The sequence below is a fragment of the Phyllobates terribilis genome, unplaced genomic scaffold, assembly GCF_046119375.1.
Source record: "Phyllobates terribilis strain yellow unplaced genomic scaffold, ASM4611937v1 Scaffold_5__5_contigs__length_657084704, whole genome shotgun sequence".
NCBI lineage: Eukaryota > Metazoa > Chordata > Amphibia > Anura > Dendrobatidae > Phyllobates > Phyllobates terribilis.
In genome coordinates, this window is record NW_027362765.1 from 179,948,862 (window position 1) to 179,973,604 (window position 24,743).

The window sequence follows — 24,743 nt, forward strand, 5'->3', positions numbered from 1 at the left end:
AGAATTCATTTGGCTGCTTCTGTCTCCATTCACATCATCAATAAACTCTAGTGACCCAGTGCCATCGGAAGACATGCATGCCCATGTCATCACACAGCCTCCACCATGTTTTACAGAGGATGTGGTGTGCTTTGGATCATGAGCCGCTCCAAGCCTTCTCTATACTGTCTTCTTCCAATCATTTTGGTACAGGTTGATCTTAGGTTCACCGGTCTAAAGAATGCTTTTCCAGAACTGGGCTTGCTTCTTTAGATGTTTTTTGGCAAAGTCTAATCTGGCCTTTTTATTTTTAAGGCTGAGTAATGGTTTGAACCTTGTGGTGAACCCTCTGTATTTGCTCTCATGAAGTATTTTTCTCTTTCTCTTTATGGTAGACTTAGATACTGAACTTCACTTGTGTGGATGTTGTGAAAGGGTTTTTCTTCACTATGAAAAGGATTTTGCAATAATCCACCACAATTGTCGTTCAAGGACGTCCAGGGCTTTTTGAGTTTCCAAGCTTACAAGTGCGTTTTTTTTCCAGAATGTACAAAAACTGTTGATTTGGCTACTGTTGACATTTATGCCATCTCTCTGATGGATTTCTTCTTTTTATCAGCCTAATGATGGTCTGTTTCTCTGCCATTGAGAGCCCCTTTTACCACATGTTGTGTGATCACAGCAAGAGCTTCCAAATGCAAATGCCATACCTGGAATCATATCCATGCCTTTTAGCTGCTTAACTGATGATGGATTAATGAAAGAAAAGCTAATGCAGCCTATTTTGACATAGTTTTGACATAATGGTCCAAATGCTTTTGGTTTCTTTAAAAACAGGCAGCTACATATTAAAGAGCTGTAATTGCTAAACCTTTACTCCAATTAGGATGTGAATACCCTCAAATTAAGGCTAAGAGTCTGCACTTTAAGCCCATATTGATTATATAACTGTATCTTGAATATGTTTTGATAAACAGCTAAAATACCAAAACTTGTGTCCCTGTCCAAATATCTCTGGACCTAACTGTATATATACTTTTCTTTTTGCAAGAATAGCAAGCTCTATCTTTATTTTGTCGGTTAAAGTTAAGACCATGGACTAAGGCTGTTAGAAACGACTCTGACATCAAAAGCCCAACATAGTGGTGTAAAAAAATACACAATTTTAGTCATGGACTGTAGGATAAAAGTCATACTACTAAGACAGTTCTCATTAATGTGGGATATCTGTAAACCCCTATAATAGGGCATATCACAATGTTATGAATCCACTCACCAGCATTATGAGCCTCTAGTTGAGATGCTGAGTTCACAGTAACTTTGCACGTGGCGCAGTACAAATGTTCTCTAGTCTTACGACCTTTCTCATTGTCTTGTGCCAAAGCACAGCTGTCCTCTGAACCCTTCTCAGAACTGTCTGGCACATCAGGGACCAGGGACACCGCATCCAACAGTTCAGCAGAGCTGTCCGAATTCTCAGGAGAGTCACATTCCTCCTCATGGTCTGCGCTGGTTGGCTCTGGGGTTGGTGTGCGTGGACTGTCTTCTGTTACAACTTCCCTGAGCTTGCCAATTTCACTCTGTGATTCTAAATCTACAAAAACAAAGCAATAATTATGTGAATAATAATTTAATATTAAAATTAAAATTGTATCTAAGATCTGATTGTTACTGTGTCACACTATCGGCGATTAAAGTTGGACCTCTAGTGATAAATGAATCTCATCTCTCCACCATAGCGCTTCCTCCTCTGTTCACAATATAGCATCTAACAAATCCACATCTGTAATACTTTGATGAGTACAAGACGTTGGCTGCGGACATTGATTTGGAACCAGTATGTCTCTGTGAGTTCCAAAACTGCAAAAGTACTGTCTGCAATAGAAGTGTTGCTAAGGGAACATAGATACATATGCTCTGTACCTTTAATCACGGTTAAAAGGGAACCCGTCACATGGTGTTTAATCTGAAAGCAGGCACTATGTTATAGAGGGAAGGAATTTAGCAAATTAATATACAGTGGTGTGAAAAAGTGTTTGCCCCCTTCCTGATTTCTTATTATTTTGTATGTTTGTCACACTTAAATGTTTCAGATTGCAAAACAATTTAAATATTAGACAAAGATAACACAGGTAAACACAAAATGCAGTTTTTAAATGAAGGTCTTTATTATTAAGGGAAAAAGAAATCCAAACTTACAGGACCTTGTGTGAAAAAGTGATTGCCCTCCCTTAAAGCATAAATTAATTGTGGTTTATCACATCTTTGGTAAGCTGAGTTCAATTTCCCTAACCACACACAGGCCTGATTACTGCCACACCTGTTCTCAATCATGAAATCATTTAAATAAGACCTGCCTGACAAAGTGAAGTAGACCAAAAGATCCTCAAAAGCTAGACATCATGCTGCGATTCAAAGAAATTCAGGAACAAATGAGATACAAAGTAATTGAGATCTATCAGTCTGGAAAAAGTTATAAAGCCATTTCTAAAGCTTTGGGACTCCAGGGAACCTCAGTGAGAGCTGTTATCCACAAATGGCGAAAACATGGAACAGTGATAAACCTTCCAGGAGTGGCCGGCTGATCAAAATTACCCCAAGAACGCAGTAGCGACTCATCCAAGAGGTCACAAATGACCCCACAACAACATCCAAAGAACTGCATGCCTCCGTTAAAGTCAGTGTTGATGACTCCACCATAAGAAAGAGACTGGGCAAAAATGGTATGTATGGTAGTGTTCCAAGACGAAAACCACTGCTGAGCAATAAGAACATAAAGGCTCATCTCAGTTTTGCCAGAAAACATCTCGATGATCACCAAGACTTTTAATAGAATACTCTATGGACTGATGAGACAAAAGTTGAACGTTTTAGAAGGTGTATGTCCCATTACATCTGGCGTAGAAGTAACACAGCATTTCAGAAAAGGAACATCATACCAACAGTAAAATATGGTGGTGGTAGTGTGATGGTCTGGGGCTGTTTTGCTGCTTCAGGACCTGGAAGACTTGCTGTGGGAAATGGAACCATGAATTCTGCTGTCTACCAAAAAATCCTGAAGGAGAATGTCTAGCCATCTGTTCATGACCTCAAGCTGAAGTGCATTTGGCTTATGCAGCAGGACAATGATCCAAAACACACCAGCAAGTCCATCTCTGAATGGCTTAAGAAAAACAAAATTAAGACTTTGGAGTGGCCTAGTCAAAGTCCTGACCTTAATCCGATTAAGATGCTGTGGCATGACCTTAAAAAGGTGGTTCATGCTCGGAAACCCTTCAATGTGGTTGAATTACAACTATTTTGCAAAGGCGAGTGGGCCACAATTTCTCCAGAGTGTTGTAAAAGACTCATTTCCGGTTATCGCAAACGCTGGATTGCAGTTGTTGCTCTAAGGGTGTCCCAACCAGTTATTTAGGTTTCTAAAAGTGATACTAAATCATTTTCCCACAAATGTACACTCCTCAACATTCAAATTGCAACCACAAGAAGGAAAAGTTATTGAGTTATGGAAATCACAGGATGGACAGACATTTAATGATATGCAAATGATGAAAAGATGGAATGAAAATTTTCAAAACATCCCGATTTATTTAGTATCGAATATGAGGTCCATGTGCAGAAATACACACACTTACACGCCTTGGCTAATAAAGTTGTCTGAGAGGTAAAGAAGCACTCCTCCCATCAAAGTTTTTATCCTCTTAATATATTGCAATCACCATATTTTATAGCACTGTGTACTTACAATTGCTTATTTAACCTTTTTACCCAGCTAATTCTTCTCTTTTCTCTGCTTTATGTAGAAACAGGAAGTCTCTTTTCCCTGCATAAATCATCCCCCTCTTCAATTCCTGACCCTGCTGCTCCCTCCTCCCCTCTGCCAATGACTCATGACTAGTGTTGAGCGATACCTTCCGATATCAGGAAATATCGGATCGGATTGGATCGGGCCGATACCCAAAAAGTATCGGATATCGCCGATTCCGATACCGGAAACCAATGCAAGTCAATGGGACACAAATATCGGAATGAAAATAAACCCTTTCTTTCCTTGTAGGTTAATTCTACATGAAGGAAAACAACTAACAATAATGTAGAATGTATTGGGGGAGGTGGTTGCCCAAATCGATGGGAACAGTGCTCACAGTGAAACATGAAAAGCCGGCAATTCAGCAGCGGCATACACCGGTACCCGACAATTTATAACAGAAAGAATAGAGCATCACACATAGATTAGATACATAGAAACATGTCAGTCACATATATATGAAGTACAGTGACAGTGTTGCTTACTGTACTTGTCATTTAGTGTAAAGGATTTATTTAAAAATATATTAGTGTTTTCATGCACCGTCTCTTTAAAAAAGCCGGCCGGCAATTCAGCATCTGTACCCGACAATTTAGAATAGAAAGAATAGAGAATCACACATAGATTAGATAGATAGAAACATGTCAGTCACATATATAAGAAGTACAGTGATAATGTTGATTACTGTACTTGTCATTTAGTGTTAAATTCTGGCACTTAGCCTCGCTCTTCCACGCTGCCCTGGTGCGGTGGCAGGGGGTAATAGGGTTGGGGTTCATGTCAGCGCCAGCTGCCATGAAGCCCAGGTTAGTAATGATGGGCGTCTATAAGATACCCCCATTACTAACCCCATAGTCAAAGTTAAAAAAAAACACAAACACCCAGAATAAAATCCTTTAATTGAAATAAACACACAATTCTTTGTTGTTCTAAATTAAACCATACTTACCGTCACACCCATTCCAGCTGAAGCCAACGATCTCCTGCAATAAAAATAAAATAATAAAGCAACATCATCCTTACCTTCCCATGGTTCCCAGGACAGCTTCAGCTCTGCTACATCGAGATGACAGGCTGGATGGCAGCAGAAAGCTGCCATCCAGCCTGTCATCCCGCGGACACTGAGAAGCGCAGGCATGCTTGCGCTCCTCAGTGTCTGGCTGTGACGGCATCCAGATGAGCCGACAATGAACTCCGCTCACCTCATGCACGTCACTGACAGCGTGGGAGAATTCTCCTGCGCATGCGGTGAGCGTGAGAGACTTGGCTCATCGGGATGCCGTCACAGCCTGACACTGAGGAGCGCAAGCATGCCTGCGCTTCTCAGTGTCCGCGGGATGACAGGCTGGATGGCAGCGTTCCGCAGGTCCAGCCTGTCATCTCGATGTAGCAGAGCTGAAGCTGTCCTGGGAACCATGGAAAGGTAAGGATGATGTTGCTTTATTATTTTACTTTTATTGCAGGAGATCGTTGGCTTCAGCTGGAATGGGCGTGATGGTAAGTATGGTTTAATTTAGAACAATAAAGAATTGTGTGTTTATTTCAATTAAAGGACTTTATTCTGGGTGTTGTGTTTTTTTTTTAAATACTTTACTAGAAATTCATGGCGGTCATGTCTAATATTGGCGTGACCCCATGAATTTCGGGCTTAGGGACAGCTGATAATGCCAAGCTGGCCCTAACCCCTTTATTACCCAGTGAGCCACCGCACCAGGGCCCTGGATGAGTTGGGTACAGCGCCAGAAGATGGCGCTTCTATGAACGCGCCATTTTCCGGGGTGGCTGCGGACTGCAATTTTCAGCGGGGGGGGGGGGGCAGAAAGCTTGGGCCTCCCTGCGCTGCAGATTCCAGCCCCCAGCTGCCTAGTTGTACCTGGCTGGACACAAAAATAGGGCGAAGCCCCACGTATTTTTTTTTTTTAATTATTTCATGAAATTCATGAAATAATTAAGAAAAAAAGGGCTTCCCTATATTGTTGTGTCCGGCCAGGTACAAATAGGCAGCTGGTGGTTGGGGGCAGCCCGTTCCTGCCTGCTGTACCTGGCTGGACACAAATATAGTGCGAAGCCCCACGTCAATTTTTTTTTAATTATTTCATGAAATAATTAAGAAAAAAAGGGCTTCCCTATATTGTTGTGTTCGGCCAGGTACAAATAGGCAGCTGGTGGTTGGGGGCAGCCCGTTCCTGCCTGCTGTACCTGGCTGGATACAAATATAGGGCAAAGCACCACATCAATTTTTTTTTCATTATTTCATGAATTTCCTGAAATAATTAAAAAAAAAATTGACGTGGGGCTTCGCACTATATTTGTGTCCAGCCAGGTACAGCAGGCAGGAACGGGCTGCCCCCAACCACCAGCTGCCTATTTGTACCTGGTTGGACACAACAATATAGGGAAGCCCCTTTTTTCTTTATTATTTCATGAATTTCATGAAATAATTAAAAAAAAAATACTACTTCTCCCTATTTGTGTGTCCAGCCAGGTACAACTAGGCAGCTGGGGGATGGAATCTGCAGCGCAGGGAGGCCCAAGCTTTCTGCCCCCCCCCCCCAGCTGCAAATTGCAGTCCGCAGCCACCCCGGAAAATGGCGCGTTCATAGAAGCTGGATGCTGTACCTGGCTGGCATACAAAAGTATGGCAAAGCCCACGTCAAAATTTTTGGGAAAAATTAATTAAAAAATAAATAATAATTTAGGGACTGCATCTTTATTAACTCCTCAAATGTCATTTAGTGTTAAAATAAAGGATTTATTTTTAAAAAAATTGGCGTGGGATCCCCCATAATTTTAGTCTCTAGCGGAGGTTAAGCCGACGGCTGGGGCAGATGTTTGAAGCCTGGGAAGGGGGTAATACCCACGGAGCTTCCCAGACTACTAATATCAGCCCCCAGCTGAATACCTAGCCTTTACTATTAAAATGGGGGACCCCCCAAAAAAAACGACATGGGGTCCCCCCTATTTTAATAGCTAGCAAAGGCTAGGCAGACAGCTGGGGGCTGATATTAATAGCCCAGGAAGGGTACCATGAATATTGGCCCCCTCCCAGGCTAGAAACACCAGCCGTCAGCCACCCCAGAAATGGCGCATCCATAGGATGCGCCAACTCTGGCACTTAGCCTCGCTCTTCCACGCTGCCCTGGTGCGGTGGCAGGGGGTAATAGGGTTGGGGTTCATGTCAGCGCCAGCTGCCATGAAGCCCAGGTTAGTAATGATGGGCGTCTATAAGACACCCCCATTACTAATCTACAAAGTGTTAAAAAGAAAAAAACACACTACACCCAGAAAAAAATAATTTATTTGAAATAAAACACACCATTTTATTTAATTCTTAGTTTACTAAAAAAAAATAGTTACCTGTCCACGTTCCTGCGCTGATCTCCCATGCACAGCTGTCACATCTGGAGATGGTGACAGCTGTGCATGGCTGCTGTAAGCTCACGCTGCCGGGAACACATCCGCTCCCGGCAGCGGGAGCCCCTGACTGAGGTCACCGGAGTGCATTCAGGCAGCGCAGCTCCGGAGACCTCCTTTACGGCACTGCTGTACCGTGGGAATTTCTCACGATACAGCAGGGCCATAAAGGAGCTAACCGGAGCAGCGCTGCCTGAACTCCGGCGAACCCGCTTATGCAGTGACGGGGCTGCTTTACGGCCCCGTCATTCTACCGGCGGCAGCGGTTCAGAGCGGTCACATTCTATGTGGCTGCTCTAAACTGGAGATCATCGTGGGACACTCGTGGACTACTACGGAGGGGTAAGGATAAGGTTGTGGTTTATTATTTTACATTTTATTACAGGAGATCGATGGCTTCGGGGAATTAGTTGTCTAGGTGAGTATAGGTGTATTTTTTTATTTTTTACTTTATTTTAGGTGGCGATCGGCGGGGACAGGTAATGTATGAACTAATTTATTGTAGGTAACCACTGGCCACCAATGAAATGTATTTAAAATTTATTGGGGACACAGTAGGGCAATTTAAATAGCAGGATCAGGCTGATGGGAACTACTGCTCCCATCGAGCTGATCCTGCTGGCACGAGTGGACGGGGGACAGACATAGGCCGATGGGAGTAGTAGTGTCACATCGGCCTATGTCTGCTTGCACGCACACACCCCCCAGACATCGCACAGACACCGCGCACACTCGCAGACATCGCACAGACACCACGTACACTCGCAGACATCGCACAGACACCGCACACACTCGCAGACATCGCACAGACACCGCGCACACTCGCAGACATCGCACAGACGCCGCGCACACCCGCAGACATCGCACAGACACCGCGCACACACCCGCAGACATCGCATAGACACCGCACACACTCGCAGACATCGCACAGACACCGCACACACCCGCAGACATCGCGCACACACTAATCATGACGGGCTAATGGTCTGGGAGGTGAGGCTGACCTGTGCGGCCGTGGGAAAGTTCATGTGAGTTCATGCAGTCAAACATGAACTCACATGAACCCTCTGAGGGCACCGTGGCAACTTCAAATGAACAGCTGATCAGCATCACCTGATACCTCAGCTGTTCATTTGAAATAACCGGCGGGAAAGCGCAGCACAGAACGGGAAAGCCGGCGGTGAAGTCTTTTCACTGCTGGCTTCCCCGCCCGGGTCCTTCGCTCCCCGCTCCTTGGTGCTGTGCTCCCCGCCCGGTCATAACTTACGATCGGGATGGGAGGTGGCGAGGGGAGCGGAGGATCGGGGTCGGAGGCTGCGGGGAAGCAGTATGGGACTGTGTGATTGTTTAAAAGCCGGCGGCTTTTTACCGCCCGCCGGCTTTTAAACAATCAGGAGAATTCTCTCACGCTGGGATGGCATTCTGATGACAGGCTGGATCACAGCTGAGCGCTGCCATCCAGCTTGTCATCCTTCAGAGACACTGCAGAGCGCAGGCATTATGGAAACTTCCGATTCCGGTATTCGATATTGTAAAAGTATCGGAATTAAGTATCGGAATTCCGATACCGCGAATATCAGCCGATACCCGATATTTCAGTATCGGAATGCTCAACACTACTCATGACTCATAGTGGGAAAATTGACCTCCTGTTTCTGCATAGAGCTTAGAAGGATTCAGCTAGTCAGTTTTTAATCACATGACGTCATAGACCTAATGGAAAAGAGAATAATTAGCTGTGTAGAAGGGCAAATGAGCAATTGCAAGTACACCGTGCCATATAAAATGACTGCAATATATTAAGAAGATAAAAATATTGATAGGAGTGCTTCTTTAATGGCTCTCTGAGGAATGTACTGCCACGCTGAATGCACGTGTACCTGGAATGAAGACTAGAGGGGTTCAGCTACTGTACATTATAACATCCTATGCCTTAATCCTGTGAGTAGGGCTGGTGTGAAGATCCTTGTGAAGACCCCTTCAAAAACCTCACGTCACTGTTTTCAAAGGCTATCATAGTGCAGAACAAAACAGAAATGGAGGCTAGAATGGAGGTCTATCCTCTTTAGTGATGAGTTTTGTGCAGGATGCAATGATGGCTGGAAATCGGTTTGGAGAACACATGGGTAATGCCATGAAGAGGCCTTCACTCGGGAAGATCACACCAACACCCAGGATTATGGTTTGATGTGGCATACTGTACGATAGCCAGACCCCTTTAATCTTTACTATAGGTGCACTAATAGTTCAGTGTTTCATTGATTTGGTGATGGAACCAGTGGTATGGCCATTTCTTCATACTGTCCGAGGAGCCTTTTTTCAACACAACGCTAGGTCACATGTTACTCATGCTACTGTGAGCAGCCTGTGTGGCCTAAACGTGCTACCATGGCTTGTAGCATCTCCCGGCTTATCTTTCATCAAGCACATGCGGGATGTCATCGGTCAGGAATTGCTAAGGGACATGCCAATGTGTCACCCCAGGCCTGGATGCCACAAATAATAAAGGCTGTGTCTGAGAGCAGGAGGGAGGTTCTCTGGTTAGGGACAATTAGCATACAGCACCTCCTGTCCCAGGCCAGTAGGGGGAGCTGGCTGCCCCTATAAAAGCTGGAACTGGGGGCAGGGTTAGGGAGAACTGGACGACCTAGCTCAGGAGTGAGACTAGTCCCAGAGAAGGAGGGACAGTTCAGCTGTAGCTGAGGAGGTCGTGAGGCAGTGGAGAAGCCACGAGCCAGGGACGTACGGCGCGGAGAGCCTGTCCTGGCAGATAGAGAACCATCTAACCGGACATTGGGGTCCGAGGTTGTGAAGACTCTAAGTCCCACAGCAGAGAACCAATCCACGAGGGATTTCATGTCCTTTGGCCTAAGAAGCCCGGAGGCTCCGCCACAACAGAAGGGACCAGCAAGGCCAAGAGAGGCCAAAGGTAAAAGGAACCCAAGTTGCAAGCCATACGGGCGAGAATACACGGCACGCTCGGGAACGTGGGCTATTATACCACGAAGAGGGGAATAGTCAGAAAGAGCATAGAGAGCACGGTAGGCCTACACCCTCACCCTGACCAGAGGGGCATCCCGAGTGTTCTCAGACATCCAGGCCCCCTTCTAGCCAATACTGTTGTTGGGTCATTACCATCTGTTACAATAAAGACCCTGAACTGTTTAAGCGGACTCTGCATACTGACTATCGCGGCGGGAACTATCACTCCCAACATCCCCCTACACTGCCCTGGGGCTACACTCCTCCCGTGGGGAGTTATACCATTCCTGTGCTGCTCACCAAAACCAGCCCCAGCGGTCTGTCCTGCAGCGGTGGTTATCCCTGACCGCAATCCACGGGTGGCGTAGTCTGACTTTCACATGTATATATATATATATATATATATATATATAGTGCCTACAAGTAGTATTCAACCCCCTGCAGATTTTGCTGGTTGACACATGCGGAATTAACTTGGCATTGTGACATTTGTACTGTAGATCAGCCTGGAAGTGGGAAATGCACTGCAGCAACTTTTTTTTTTTTTTTTAAAAACTTTAAAAGTTAATTCAGAGTGTCATTTATTATTCAACCCCTCAAACCACAAGAATTCTGTTTGGTCCCCGTAAAGTATTAAGAAGTAGTTCAGGCACCAAGAATAATGAGCTTCACATGTGTGGATTAAAGATCTCTTTTGCCAGCCTTTTCTGACTATTTAAGACCCTCCCCAAACTTGTGAACAGCACTCAGACATGGTCAACATGGGAAAGACAAAGGAGCATTCCAAGGCCATCAGAGACAAGATCGTGGAGGGTCACAAGGCTGGCAAGGGGTACAAAACCCTTTCCAAGGAGTTGGGCCTACCTGTCTCCACTGTTGGGAGCATCATCCGTAAGTGGAAGGCTTATGGAACTACTGTTAGCCTTCCACGGCCTGGACAGCCTTTGAAAGTGTCCTCCCGTGCCGAGGCCAGGCTTGTCCGAAGAGTCAAGGCTAACCCAAGGACAACAAGGAAGGAGCTCTGGGAAGATCTCATGGCAGTGGGGACATTGGTTTCAGTCAATACCATAAGTAACGTACTCCACCGCAATGGTCTCCGTTCCAGACGAGCCCGTAAGGTACCTTTACTTTCAAAGCGTCATGTCAAGGCTCGTCTACAGTTTGCTCATGATCACTTGGAGGACTCTGAGACAGACTGGTTCAAGGTTCTATGGTCTGATAAGACTAAGATCGAGATCCTTGGTGCCAACCACACACGTGACGTTTGGAGACTGGATGGCACTGCATACGACCCCAAGAATACCATCCCTACAGTCAAGCATGGTGGTGGCAGCATCATGCTGTGGGGCTGTTTCTCAGCCAAGGGGCCTGGCCATCTGGTCCGCATCCATGGGAAGATGGATAGCACGGCCTACCTGGAGATTTTGGCCAAGAACCTCCGCTCCTCCATCAAGGATCTTAAGATGGGTCGTAATTTCATCTTCCAACAAGACAATGACCCAAAGCACACAGCCAAGAAAACTAAGGCCTGGTTCAAGAGGGAAAAAGTCAAGGTGTTGGAGTGGCCTAGTCAGTCTCCTGACCTTAACCCAATTGAAAACTTGTGGAAGGAGCTCAAGAATAAAGTCCACATGAGACACCCAAAGAACCTAGATAACTTGGAGAAGATCTGCATGGAGGAGTGGGCCAAGATAACTCCACAGACCTGTGCCGGCCTGATCAGGTCTTATAAAAGACGATTATTAGCTGTAATTGCAAACAAGGGTTATTCCACAAAATATTAAACATAGGGGTTGAATAATAATTGACCCACACTTTTATGTTTAAAATTTAATAAAATTCAACTGAGCAACATAACTTTTTGGTTTGTAAGATTTATGCTTCTGTTCATAAAACCTACTCTCGTTTGCAGTTTGAAGGCTCTAACTTATTTGCATCTTATCAAACCAGCTAAATCTGCAGGGGGTTGAATACTACTTGTAGGCACTGTATATATATATATATATATATATATATATATATATATATATATATATATATATATAAAGAGACTGCCACCATTTTAGCTTGACACCCTGAGCACGGGACCGGGTTGCCACTACTACCCCCATCAGCACCGCGTAACCTAGAGACCCGGTCTTGAGTACCCCACGGCCCAGGGGGCGAGTCAGCTTTTTGGCGTAGTCGGCAGGATTGTGACCAACCCGCCACAAACGGGTATTGCGTGCCTGAAAAGACTTTATACTTACCTGAGTGGAGTTTCCCGCCATTCGGGAACGTTTCCCGCCAAAAGGCGCCATCTTCAGGACGCCGCGCGGGACGAAGAGGGGCGTGGACACCAAAACCGCGCGAGACCTGAAGCCCCGCCCTACGTCCGGACGCTGCGCAAGGTCCTGGAAGGAGAGAGAGAGCGACGCTGACGTCACCAGAACGGGACGCAAGGTCCTCGCCCAGAGCAGCGCTAGCGGAACCGCGGCCCACGGAAGAGGATCAACGGAAGGTAGGCCACGGTTAACTAGGGGGGAGGAAGATGTTGGAAGCGGAGGAGCCCACTACCACCAGCGTGGCTGCAGCAGCGGTGATGCCGTTTTCCATGCCCTATATCCCCGGAGCGGCCTGGCTGCCCAAGTACTCAGGGGAATCCCATACATTAAGTGACTTTAAGGAAAGACTGCACAGTTTATTTAAAGTCTATCCCCTAACAGAAGAACAGAAAATCACATACTGACAGGGCAGTTAACTGGTGCGGCCCAGAGGGAGGTAAAATCATGGCCAGCTGAGGAGAAAAGGACTGTAAAGGACATTTTGACCTGGCTGCGGGGTACCTTTGACACCCGCACCTCAGCTGAAATTAATATGCGGTTCTACGGATGTAAGCAGCGGACACAGGACAGTATCAGAGATTATGCCCTATATTTACAGGAAGCCTTGGGAGCAATCAAACAAGCTGACCCTGGCAGCGTGCAGGATACAGATAAACTATTGACTGACCAGTTCATAGAAGGTGTGCTGTCCAGCGCCCACAGAACCCAGCTGCGCCTCATGACCCTACAGAACCCCGATTTGACTTTCGCACAGTTTAAAGAGAGGGCCATTCGGGTGCTCCGAGAACCCACACGAGGTGGCGATGTAGCTTCCCGGCGTCCTGCCATTACGTACCACCAGGAGGCGACGCCCTACCCTGCAGACCTTGTGGGGGCTGATGCGCAGGCCCTAAACCCATCCCCGCCTGCAAACCTGCACCATCAGGTCCAAGAACTAACAAAGAGTGTTGCTGCATTGACCAGGACCGTACAGTCATTACAGATGGACCCGTCAGGACCAATCAAGCTGGCTTCCAGTCCGGAGGATGGAGGATCCCATCGTGCAGAGGGAGGCCCACAGACCGCTACGCTGAGGATGGACAGCCGATTTGCCGCCGTTGCAGCCAGCCGGGACACATAGCCAGGTACTGTACTTTAAACGGGTCCGACCTGGGGCAGAGGGCCAACCCCCAGGCATAAGGTCACCAGGCCCGTCTAATTGGCGCGATAAGTACGTGGGGGGGGCGCCCGGTTTTACCCGTTGTGCTGGACGGTATCCCCCTGAGTGCACTGCTGGACACCGGGTCCCAAGTGACTACCATCCCCTATGTACTTTTCAAGCAGTACTGGAGTGACACTGATATAACCCGTTATCCAGACGATGACTTGAGCATCATCGCCAGCAATGGCCAACCCGTGCCGCAGGTGGGGTTCAGAGAGATGACCATTAAGATTGGTAAAGTTGAAGTGCCGGCACATGGAGTGATTATTGTGGACGTTGACCGTCGAGAAAGTCACCCTAAAATAACCTTGGGTACTAACGTGATTGAAAATTGTCTTTCAGAGATAATTGTAATTTTGCAGCAGGTGGCGATGAATGCTAGTTCCAGCCAACAGAGAGTCCTCCAGAAAGAGATAAGAGCTCTGATGAGACGGCAACAGGTAGAACTGTCTGGTGGTGAGATCGGTAGCATGAGGATGAGTGACCCGTTCCCCATTTCCATGCCTCCCAAAAGTGAAATGATGATCTGGTGTCGGACTGCAATCGGGTTAAGAGGAAGAGACTACCAAGCTATGGTAGAACCCATGTACTCAGACAGCAGGCCCACCATTTTGACAGCCCGGGGGGTGGTTGATGTCCGCCATGGAAGGGTGCCCGTCCGGATCTTAAACATTGGGGAAAGGGAAGTACCCTTGCCCCGGTATGCCACACTAGCCAAATTGTTTGCTGTCGAACACAATGCTCTCAGGGTCGTGGAGCCCTTGCCTCCATCTCCCCCGGTGGAGGATAATGGCTCCCAGAAACACAAGGAGGACTGGTGCCAGAAACTCCATGTGAGTGCTGACTCCACTCCCTTGCACCAAAAACAAGGAGTCTACCGGGTGGTTCAGGAGTACGAGAGAATCTTTAGTAAGCACCCACTGGACTTCGGCAGAGTGAAAGGGGTAGAACACTACATCCTCACGGGGAGCCACCCACCAATAAAAGAAAGATACAGACCTGTACCCCCCGCACACTATCAGAATGCAAAGGGCATGCTGAGAGAAATGAAACAGGCCGGGATCATTAGAGACAGTTGTAGCCCCTGGGCAGCCCCCTTGGTTCTGGTAAAAAAGAAAGACGGTACTATGAGAATGTGCGTGGACTATAGACAAGTCAATCGTATCACCCATAAAGACCCATATAGAATAGAGGAGTCTTTGGCTGCACTAAAATCAGCTAATTTCTTCTCTACTTTGGACCTTACTAGCGGGTACTGGCAGGTTCCTGTGGCAGAGGCTGACAAAGAGAAGACCGCCTTCACCACCCCGATGGGATTAAGTGAATTCAACTGTATGCCATTCGGGCTCTGCAACGCACCCGGGACCTTCCAGAGGCTGATGGAATGCTGTCTAGGGCACCGAAACTTTGAGACGGTCCTACTTTACCTGGACGACGTGATTGTATATTCAAAGCCTTACGAGGACCATTTGAAACACCTGGCAGAGGTGTTCGAAGCCCTGGCAGGCTTTGGCCTGAAGGTGAAGCCCTCAAAGTGTCACCTGTTGAAACCAAAGGTACAGTACCTAGGACACGTGGTGAATGCAGAGGGAGTAGCCCCCGACCCCGACAAGGTTACAGTAATCAAGAGCTCGCCAAGCCCCTCTAACATCAAAGAAGTGAGGCAATTCCTCGGGTTGGTAGGCTACTAAGATGGCAGCCCCAATGCAGGACCTCCTGATAGGTCAGTCCAAAACTAGAAGTAACAAACCACCCTTCAAGTGGGATAAGTTGGAAGAGGATTCCTTCCGCCAACTGAAGATGGCCCTCACGGGGGATGAAATTCTGGCCTACACTGATTATGGCCAGCCTTTTATCCTCCACACCGACGCTAGTATTGTGGGGCTAGGAGCCGTACTGTCCCAAAATCAACAGGGCAGGGAACGAGTGATAGCGTATGCCAGCCGGAAGCTGAGGCCCACTGAAAGAAACCCGGAGAATTACAGCTCCTTCAATCTAGAATTCTTGGCAGTGGTGTGGGCCGTCACAGAACGGTTTAAACATTACCTGGCCTCCGCAAAGTTCACTGTGTACACGGACAACAACCCATTGACACACCTGGACAATGCAAGACTAGGTGCCCTAGAACAGCAGTGGATGGCCTGGCTCTGAAATTATGACTTCACAATCAAATATCGGGCAGGCAGAACCAACGCCAATGCAGACGCCCTATCAAGAATGCCCCACCTACCTGAAGGAGAAGAAGACTCAGAAGAGCTGGAGGAAGTAGAGCTCCCTGCGTTCCACCGGTATGGGGCCACTCAATATTCTCACCGGGTAAGAGACAAAGACCTAACCACCGTCATGTTCAACCCCTTACACCACCACGGCTGGGCTGAAACGCAAGATAGTGACCCTGTAATTCGCCTGGTGAAAGACATGTTAACCCAGGCAGACGCTAGCCCTGGCCCGGACGTTCCAGAGGAAGCCAAGCAGTTATGGAAGGAGAAAAGCAGGCTATTCCTCTACGAAGGTAAGCTGTGCAGAAGACTTGTCAACCACCGGACGCGAGAGCTGACCTGGCAAGTAGTGGTCCCAAGACGAGATGCAGCAATGGTCCTGGAGGCCTACCTGTTATGTTCTGCTACCAAAGCTAAGGAAAGAGAGGAGATCTGTCCCTACTATAAGACTCAGCTGAATCCCTACGATGTAACAGGGAACCTGATCCTGCGATCAGACCTGCTAAAGTCCTAATCTAGTCTGTACGGAGACCTATAGATGTGAGGAGGGAATCCCTACAAGTACTAAGGACTGGGAGGAATATGGGACACCTCCTAACAGAAATAGTAGCAGACAGACGAACAAACAAAATAGATAGAACATAGAGGTCCGTAGACCAAGCAAACTAACAGAGTTAGATACAGAGCACAGGCTAGCTAGAAAGTAGATATACAATGAAGTCCAGCAAAGCCAGAAGGGCGGAGCAGGATTAAATAGGCCAACAAGGTCATGTGACCAGCAAAGGAAAAAAAACCTAACAGCAAGGTTCTAACAGTACCCCCCCTTCTAAGAGGATCCTCCGGATCCCCTAGGACCAGGCTTATCAGGAAATCTCCTGTGAAACGCTCTGATAAGTCTGGACGCGGAAACATCATCTGACCTCACCCAAGAGTTATCCTCGGGTCCGAAACCTTTCCAGGCCACAAGATACTGCAAACTACCTCTATACCGTCTAGAGTCAAGGATGCGAGAAATTTCATATTCCCCGTCCTCCACCACCGGAGGAACAGAGGCAGAGGCGTCACCATCCGACACAACAGCTTTTTTTAACAGAGAGACATGAAAGACCGGATTAATTCTCCAGGAGGTAGGAACCTCCAACCTAACAGCAGATTGGTTGACAACCTGAAGCACCTTAAAGGGCCCTACAAACTTGGGACCCAATTTCTTAGAAGGAATCCTCAACCGCAGATTCCTAGAGGACAACCAAACCATGTCACCAACAGCAAACAAAACCTCCTGTCGTTTCCTATCAAAGTAGTCTTTAGATTTTCTGTTGGCCTCCTGAAGATTACCACGCACATCCGTCCAAACTCTTTCCAAATCACCGGAAAAATTCTCCTCCTCAGGCACGGCAGATCCCAACTTGGAGAACGACCCAAACGACGGATGTCTCCCAGAACAACAAAAAAAAGGCGAACAACCAGCAGAAGAAGATGTATGATTGTTCAGAGCAAATTCGGCAAGTGGCAGAAACTCAGACCACCCCTCTTGATTGTCTGCCACAAAACAACGCAAGAACTGCTCAACATCCTGGTTTTTCCTTTCTGTCTGGCCATTAGATTCAGGATGATATCCGGACGAAAACGACAAATGAATTCCCAACCTGTCACAAAAGGCACGCCAAAAACGAGCCACGAACTGAGGACCCCTATCAGAAACAATGTCAGTAGGAACGCCATGAAGTCTGACAATTTCCTTGACAAAGGCCTTAGCGAGAGTTTTAGCGCAGGGCAGTTTGACGAAGGGAACCAAGTGACACATCTTGCTAAAACGGTCCACGACCACCCAGATGACAGTAAAACCCTCAGAGGAGGGAAGGTCAGTTATAAAGTCCATAGCCAAATGTGTCCAAGGAGCACTGGGGACCTCCAAAGGACAAAGCAACCCCGCAGCAGGAGTATGTGAGGACTTAGATCTAGCACATATAGTACATTGGCGCACCCACTTAATGACTTCCTTCTGCCATCCAGGCCACCAAAAACTGCGACCCACCAGTCTCTTGGTCTCAGAGATTCCGGGATGACCTGCCAACCGAGATTCGTGACACTCAACAAACAAATCTCTCCTAAAGGTCCCAGGCACAAACAACCTCCCATGAGGAGTGTTAGATGGGGCATTCTCCTGTGCTTTAAGAATCTCATCTTCCAAAACGGAGTCTAAAGCAGCTATCACAACACCTTCTTGTAAAATGTTTTCCTCTTTCTCAGCACCGACTATGGGAGAAAAACTGCGAGACAAGGCATCCGCCTTAACATTCTTAGTACCAGGGATGTAAGTAACGGAGAAATTAAACCGCGAGAAAAACAGTGCCCACCTAGCCTGACGGGCATTCAGGCGCTTGGCAGCATCAAGATATATCAGATTTTTATGATCCGTAAGAACCTGAAATGGAAATTCCGCACCTTTCAAGAAGTGGCGCCAGTGTTCAAATGCGAGTTTAATAGCCAATAATTCCCGATTACCAATATCGTAATTCAGTTCAGTCTCCGAAAATTTTTTTGAAAAAAAGGCACAGGGATGTAATCCATCCCCGTTATCCTGAGACAATACTGCGCCAACCCCCACAGAGGAAGCATCAACCTCAACCAAAAACGGCCTAGTAACATCAGGCTGCATAAGGATGGGAGCAGAGGTGAACCTCTCCTTGAGATACACAAAAGCTTCAATGGCCTCAGAAGACCACTGAACCGCATCAGCACCTTTCCTGGTGAGATCAGTCAGAGGTTTGACAATACTAGAAAAATTTTTTATGAATTTTCTGTAATAATTGGCGAAACCCAAAAACCTCTGTATCGATTTCAAACCAATAGGCCTAGGCCATTCCTGCACAGCCTGAACCTTAACCGAATCCATCTCAAAACCTTTGCTGGAGATAATGTAGCCCAAAAAACTAATTCTCTGTACAGCGAACTCACATTTCTCCAGCTTAGCAAAAAGCGAATTGTCCATTAATAACTGTAATACCTCACGCACGCTCCGCCAATGAGACTCCAGATCTGGCGAATAAATCAAAATGTCATCCAAATACACAACCACATTTTTACCGATCAAAGGTCTAAGGATGTCATTAATCAGATTCTGAAAAAATGCAGGAGCATTAGTAAGACCAAAAGGCATAACCAGATTCTCAAAATGACCCACAGGAGTGTTAAAAGCAGTCTTCCATTCATCACCCTCCTTCATGCGCAACAGATTGTATGCCCCCTTAAGGTCAATTTTAGAGAACCACTTGGCCCCCAATAACTGGTTAAACAGATCAGGAATCAATGGCAGTGGGTAAGGATTGCGTACAGTAATTTTGTTAATCTCACGAAAATCCAGACAAGGACGTAAACCGCCGTCCTTTTTTTTTTACAAAAAAAAATCCAACCGCCACAGGAGACTTAGAGGGCCTAATGTGACCGGCGGCCAAACTTGTCTGTATGTATTCCTCCAAAGCCTTCCTCTCAGGAATGGTAAGGTTAAATAAACGACTTTTAGGAAGAGTCGCTCCAGGGACAAATTCAATAGAACAATCATAGTCTCTATGGGGAGGCAAAACCTGCGATTCCTTCTCAGAAAAAACTCTCCAAAAATCCTGAATAGGAACAGGCAATTCTCCCCTATCCAAAGCTGCAATACGCCCGTTACAACACTTGTCATAACATTTATGGCTCCAGGATTTAATTTCACTGGTAGACCAATCCAGTACAGGATTGTGAAATTTTAACCAGGGCAAACCCAATATTACTGGAGAAGGCAAGTTATTCAACACTACCAAATCCAATTTCTCATGGTGAACACCATTAATAGTGAGAGGAAATTCACTGACCTTGAGAGTAATATTCTTCAAAGGGGAGCCATCCACAGAAACCACAGCAATGGGGGATGATAAAGGTTCAGGTTTTAAATTGAGTTTTTCCACGAATCCCCCATCAATTACATTCAGTGTAGACCCGCAATCAACAAACACCCGAAATTCCATTAATTTTTCCTGAGCAATCGTGGAAGCAGCTAAAAATATACCCTTGGAATTTAAACAGGCAATACGGGCGTGACTGACCATTTTTTTTTCTTTCTTCATACGAAGCTCACAGCCTTTAATCAAATGACCAGATTTTCCGCAATAGAAACACAAGCCTTCTGAAAAACGACGGTCTTTTTCTTGAGAGCGAGGTGCCACCGATCCAATCTCCATCGGTTCACCACTGTTAGTACACACATTATCATAACCAGAAACTGACATAGCAGAGGATTTGCTCTCATTAACCCTAGCACGCAGTCTTCTATCCACCCGTATAGCTAATTGCATAGCCTGTTGCAAATCCTCAGGTGTAGGATAAGCAATTAGCAGGTCTTTAACCCTTTCACTGAGCCCAGCAAGAAATAGACTTTTCAGAGCAGAATCGTTCCACCCTGTTTGAGTGGACCAACGACGAAAATGAGTACAATATTTTTCGACATTACCTGATCCTTGTTTTAAACGTCTCAACTCAGTCTCAGCTGATGCCACACGGTCAGGATCATCATATAATAGTCCTAAAGCAGAAAAAAAACTATCCACTGATCTGAAGCATGTATCACTAGGTTGCAAAGAAAAGGCCCACTCCTGAGGCTCTTTGCGCAAAAGTGACATTATGAACCCTACGCGCTGGGATTCATCCCCAGAGGACTTGGGTCTCAAACGAAAATACAATAAGCAAGCATTTTTAAATGAAAAAAATTCTCGATGTTCACCAAAAAATAAATCTGGCAAACATACCTTAGGCTCCAAGAAATATGCTCCAGGACAGTTACTCACGTGCTGACGGAGCTCGGCCACTTCCAGAGAGAATCCCTGCAGGTGTTTAGCCAAATCCTGAACCGACACCATGATGGAACAAAAAAAAAAAAAAAAAAAAAATCTTTCCTTAGAGAATTTGCAGGCTGGACTTACTGTTATGTTCTGCTACCAAAGCTAAGGAAAGAGAGGAGATCTGTCCCTACTATAAGACTCAGCTGAATCCCTACGATGTAACAGGGAACCTGATCCTGCGATCAGACCTGCTAAAGTCCTAATCTAGTCTGTACGGAGACCTATAGATGTGAGGAGGGAATCCCTACAAGTACTAAGGACTGGGAGGAATATGGGACACCTCCTAACAGAAATAGTAGCAGACAGACGAACAAACAAAATAGATAGAACATAGAGGTCCGTAGACCAAGCAAACTAACAGAGTTAGATACAGAGCACAGGCTAGCTAGAAAGTAGATATACAATGAAGTCCAGCAAAGCCAGAAGGGCGGAGCAGGATTAAATAGGCCAACAAGGTCATGTGACCAGCAAAGGAAAAAAAACCTAACAGCAAGGTTCTAACACTACCATGACAGAGCGGGACACTTCGGTTGGAAGAAACTAGAGTTCCTACTGAGAGAACGGTTCTTCTGGATCGGTATGAGAGGGGCCATAGAGAAGTGGTGCAGGGACTGCGGCCCATGTAACCTCAGAAGGAAGGACCGTACCAGCCAGAAGACACCCTTGAGGCCCATCGTCACCAGGCAGCCTCTTGAGCTGGTAGCTCTGGACCATGTGAAATTGGCTCCAAGCTGGTCGGGCTACGTCTATGCCCTGACAATAGTGGATCACTATTCCCGGTTCCTGGTGGTGGTTCCTGTTAAAGACTTGACAGCCCAAACAGCGGTCAGAGCCTTCCAGCAGCACTTCTGCCGCCCACACGGGTATCAGGAACAGGTACTAACAGACCAAGGTCCAGTGTTCGAAGCTGAAGTGTTCCAGGAGTTCTGCAACCTCTACGGCTGTAAGAAGATTCGGACAATGCCTTACCACCCGCAAACCAACGGGCTGTGTGAAAAAATGAATAATATCGTCATTGATCTCCTCAAGACGTTGCCCCTGGAAGAACGCAGCCTGTGGCCGGAGAAGCTGCCAGACCTGATAGACTTATACAACCACATCCCTGTGAATGCTACAAATTGCACCCCGGCTTACCTGATGTGAGCAAGACCAGGTAAGCTGCCGGTAGACCTGGAGATGGGAGTCCTGACACCCGAGGACACCTCCCCAGACGCGGACTGGGATACGGAACGGCGGCTACAGTACAAGAAGGTACAGGAGAGTGTGGAGAGGAGTCTGGCTCAAGCGAGAGAAAAACAAGAGAGGCTCCTTAACCAACACGCCCCTGCTGGTCCCCTGGAACCCGGCGAGCACGTCCTGAAGCGGAAGAGAATGCTTCACAAGCTAGATGACCAGTGGGAAAGAGACCCGTACACAGTACTGCAGTCCAACCACAACAACCCGAAGGTATGCGTAATTACCAAGGATGGAGGAGAAACCACTAGCACCGTTTCCAGAGACCACCTAAAAAGGTGCCCCGAGCAACTACAGAGTGCAGGAGAAGATCAAGATGACCTTGAACCCGCAGAGGACAAGGAAGAAATGATTAGCACAGTTCTTGGAGAGTTTCCCCGGTCCTGGACTCGGATAAACGATGCAATAGTGCTACCCGTCCTACACTTCCTTCAACCAACCCAGCAGGAACCTACAGGAGAGCAGGAAGAATCAGAGGAACAAGCAGCCCCGGAGGCAGAAGAACCCATGCCAGCAGCCCAGGAGAGTCAACCCTCTGCTGACAGTGAGCCTGCCATGCCTGCGGTAAGCCAAAGGACCCGCAGACAGCTGCCTGCACTACCTGTAAACCCAGCTAGTAGCTGTACCCTAAATGCTAGTGGGGAAAGCCAGGTTAGACCACCACCAGACAGTGGGTTACGCAGGTCAACCCGGAGCACTAGGGTCAGATACCCGCTCGCTGGAAAATACAGGGTGTGTAAAGAACTGTAAATAACCCTTATAAATAGTTGTCAAATGTTCAAACAGTTAATTGCATGACCAGTAATTATGTTTTTTTCAGTTGACCATATGGACTAACAGGTTATGAACTTTGAGTAACCGGGACTTTCTTGTAAAATATGTTCGGAGCTTAACCAAAGGAATGAATAAAGACTGTCAAGGACTCGGGGCAAGGACAGACCCCCACCTGGTTAAGGCTCCCCTTGTGTTGGTGAAATGGACACTCGGTCACAGACCACACTGTGACCCTAAGAACTCAATATGTGATGTTGTTTGCTATTTCCTTCCCTGTAGTGTTTTCATGGTCATGCATAAATACCCGGTTTGTTTTTGGCCAAAAAGGCTTAGTCCCGGAGTACTAAACTTTTACTAGGGGGGAATGTGTCACCCCAGGCCTGGATGCCACAAATAATAAAGGCTGTGTCTGAGAGCAGGAGGGAGGTTCCCTGGTTAGGGACAATTAGCATACAGCACCTCCTGTCCCAGGCCAGTATGGGGAGCTGGCTGCCCCTATAAAAGCTGGAACTGGGGGCAGGGTTAGGGAGAACTGGACGACCTAGCTCAGGAGTGAGACTAGTCCCAGAGAAGGAGGGACAGTTCAGCTGTAGCTGAGGAGGTTGTGAGGCAGTGGAGAAGCCACGAGCCAGGGACGTACGGCGTGGAGAGCCTGTCCTGGCAGATAGAGAACCATCTAACCGGACATTGGGGTCCGAGGTTGTGAAGACTCTAAGTCCCACAGCAGAGAACCAATCCGCGAGGGATTTCATGTCCTTTGGCCTAAGAAGCCCGGAGGCTCCACCACAACAGAAGGGACCAGCAAGGCCAAGAGAGGCCAAAGGTAAAAGGAACCCAAGTTGCAAGCCATACGGGCGAGAATACATGGCACGCTCAGGAACGTGGGCTATTATACCAGGAAGAGGGGAATAGTCAGAAAGAGCATAGAGAGCACGGTAGGCCTACACCCTCACCCTGACCAGAGGGGCATCCCGAGTGTTCTCAGACATCCAGGCCCCCTTCTAGCCGGTACTGTTGTTGGGTCATAACCATCTGTTACAATAAAGACCCTGAACTGTTTAAGCGGACTCTGCATACTGACTATCGTGGCCGGAACTATCACCCCCAACATCCCCCTACACTGCCCTGAGGTTACACTCTTCCCGTGGGGAGTTCTACCATTCCTGTGCTGCTCACCAACACCAGCCCCAGCGGTCTGTCCTGCAGTGGCGGTTATCCCTGACCGCAATCCACGGGTGGCGTAGTCGGACTTTCACATGTATATATATATATATATATATATATATATATAAAGAGACTGCCACCATTTTAGCTTGACACCCTGAGCACGGGACTGGGTTGCCACTACTACCCCCATCAGCACAGCGCAAACTAGAGACCCGGTCTTGAGTACCCCACGGCCCAGGGGGCGAGTCACCAGCAGCGCATCTTGATGATTTGCCCAAGTACATTCAGCATGGTAGAACATTCCTCAGGCAACCATTAATAACCTCACTTATAGCACCCAAAGTGTGTAAGTGAGTGTATTTCTGCATGTGGGGCTCATTGTCAATACTGAATAAATAAAGATGTTTTGAAAAATTTGATTCCATTTTTTCATCATTCCCATACCATTAACATGTTTATCGATCCTGTGATTTCCATAATTCCACAATTTTTACTTCTTGATGTTGTAATTTCATTGTTGAAGAGCGTATATCAATCTGCTCAGCTCTTCATTCTCTACAATAGTGCTTTTTAAACTCACCAATGAGTTGCCAAAAAAAAAAACAGGTGATGCAGTTTTCCTAGTAATCATATGCTGTGCAATACTTTCTAGAACTACATCAATATTTAGTTTAGTAACTAAAATGACTCATTTTGTACTTGTATTGTGTTCAGGAGACAAAAAAAAGGAAAATCTATATTTTTAATTTTAGCAAGGACGTCCAA

The 24,743-nt window shown here is 46.8% G+C and overlaps 1 protein-coding gene across 3 annotated transcripts in view; it reads right to left on the bottom strand.

The window, feature by feature from the left end:
* The window catches only part of ZNF385C (zinc finger protein 385C), a 446,028-nt gene that overhangs the window by 18,368 nt on the left and 402,917 nt on the right, over positions 1-24,743 (bottom strand). For all 3 annotated transcript variants that reach the window (XM_073683551.1, XM_073683552.1, XM_073683553.1), the window contains one exon: positions 1,256-1,573. In XM_073683551.1, coding sequence (XP_073539652.1) covers positions 1,256-1,573 — 318 coding nt within the window. The remainder of the gene's footprint in view (positions 1-1,255; positions 1,574-24,743) is intronic.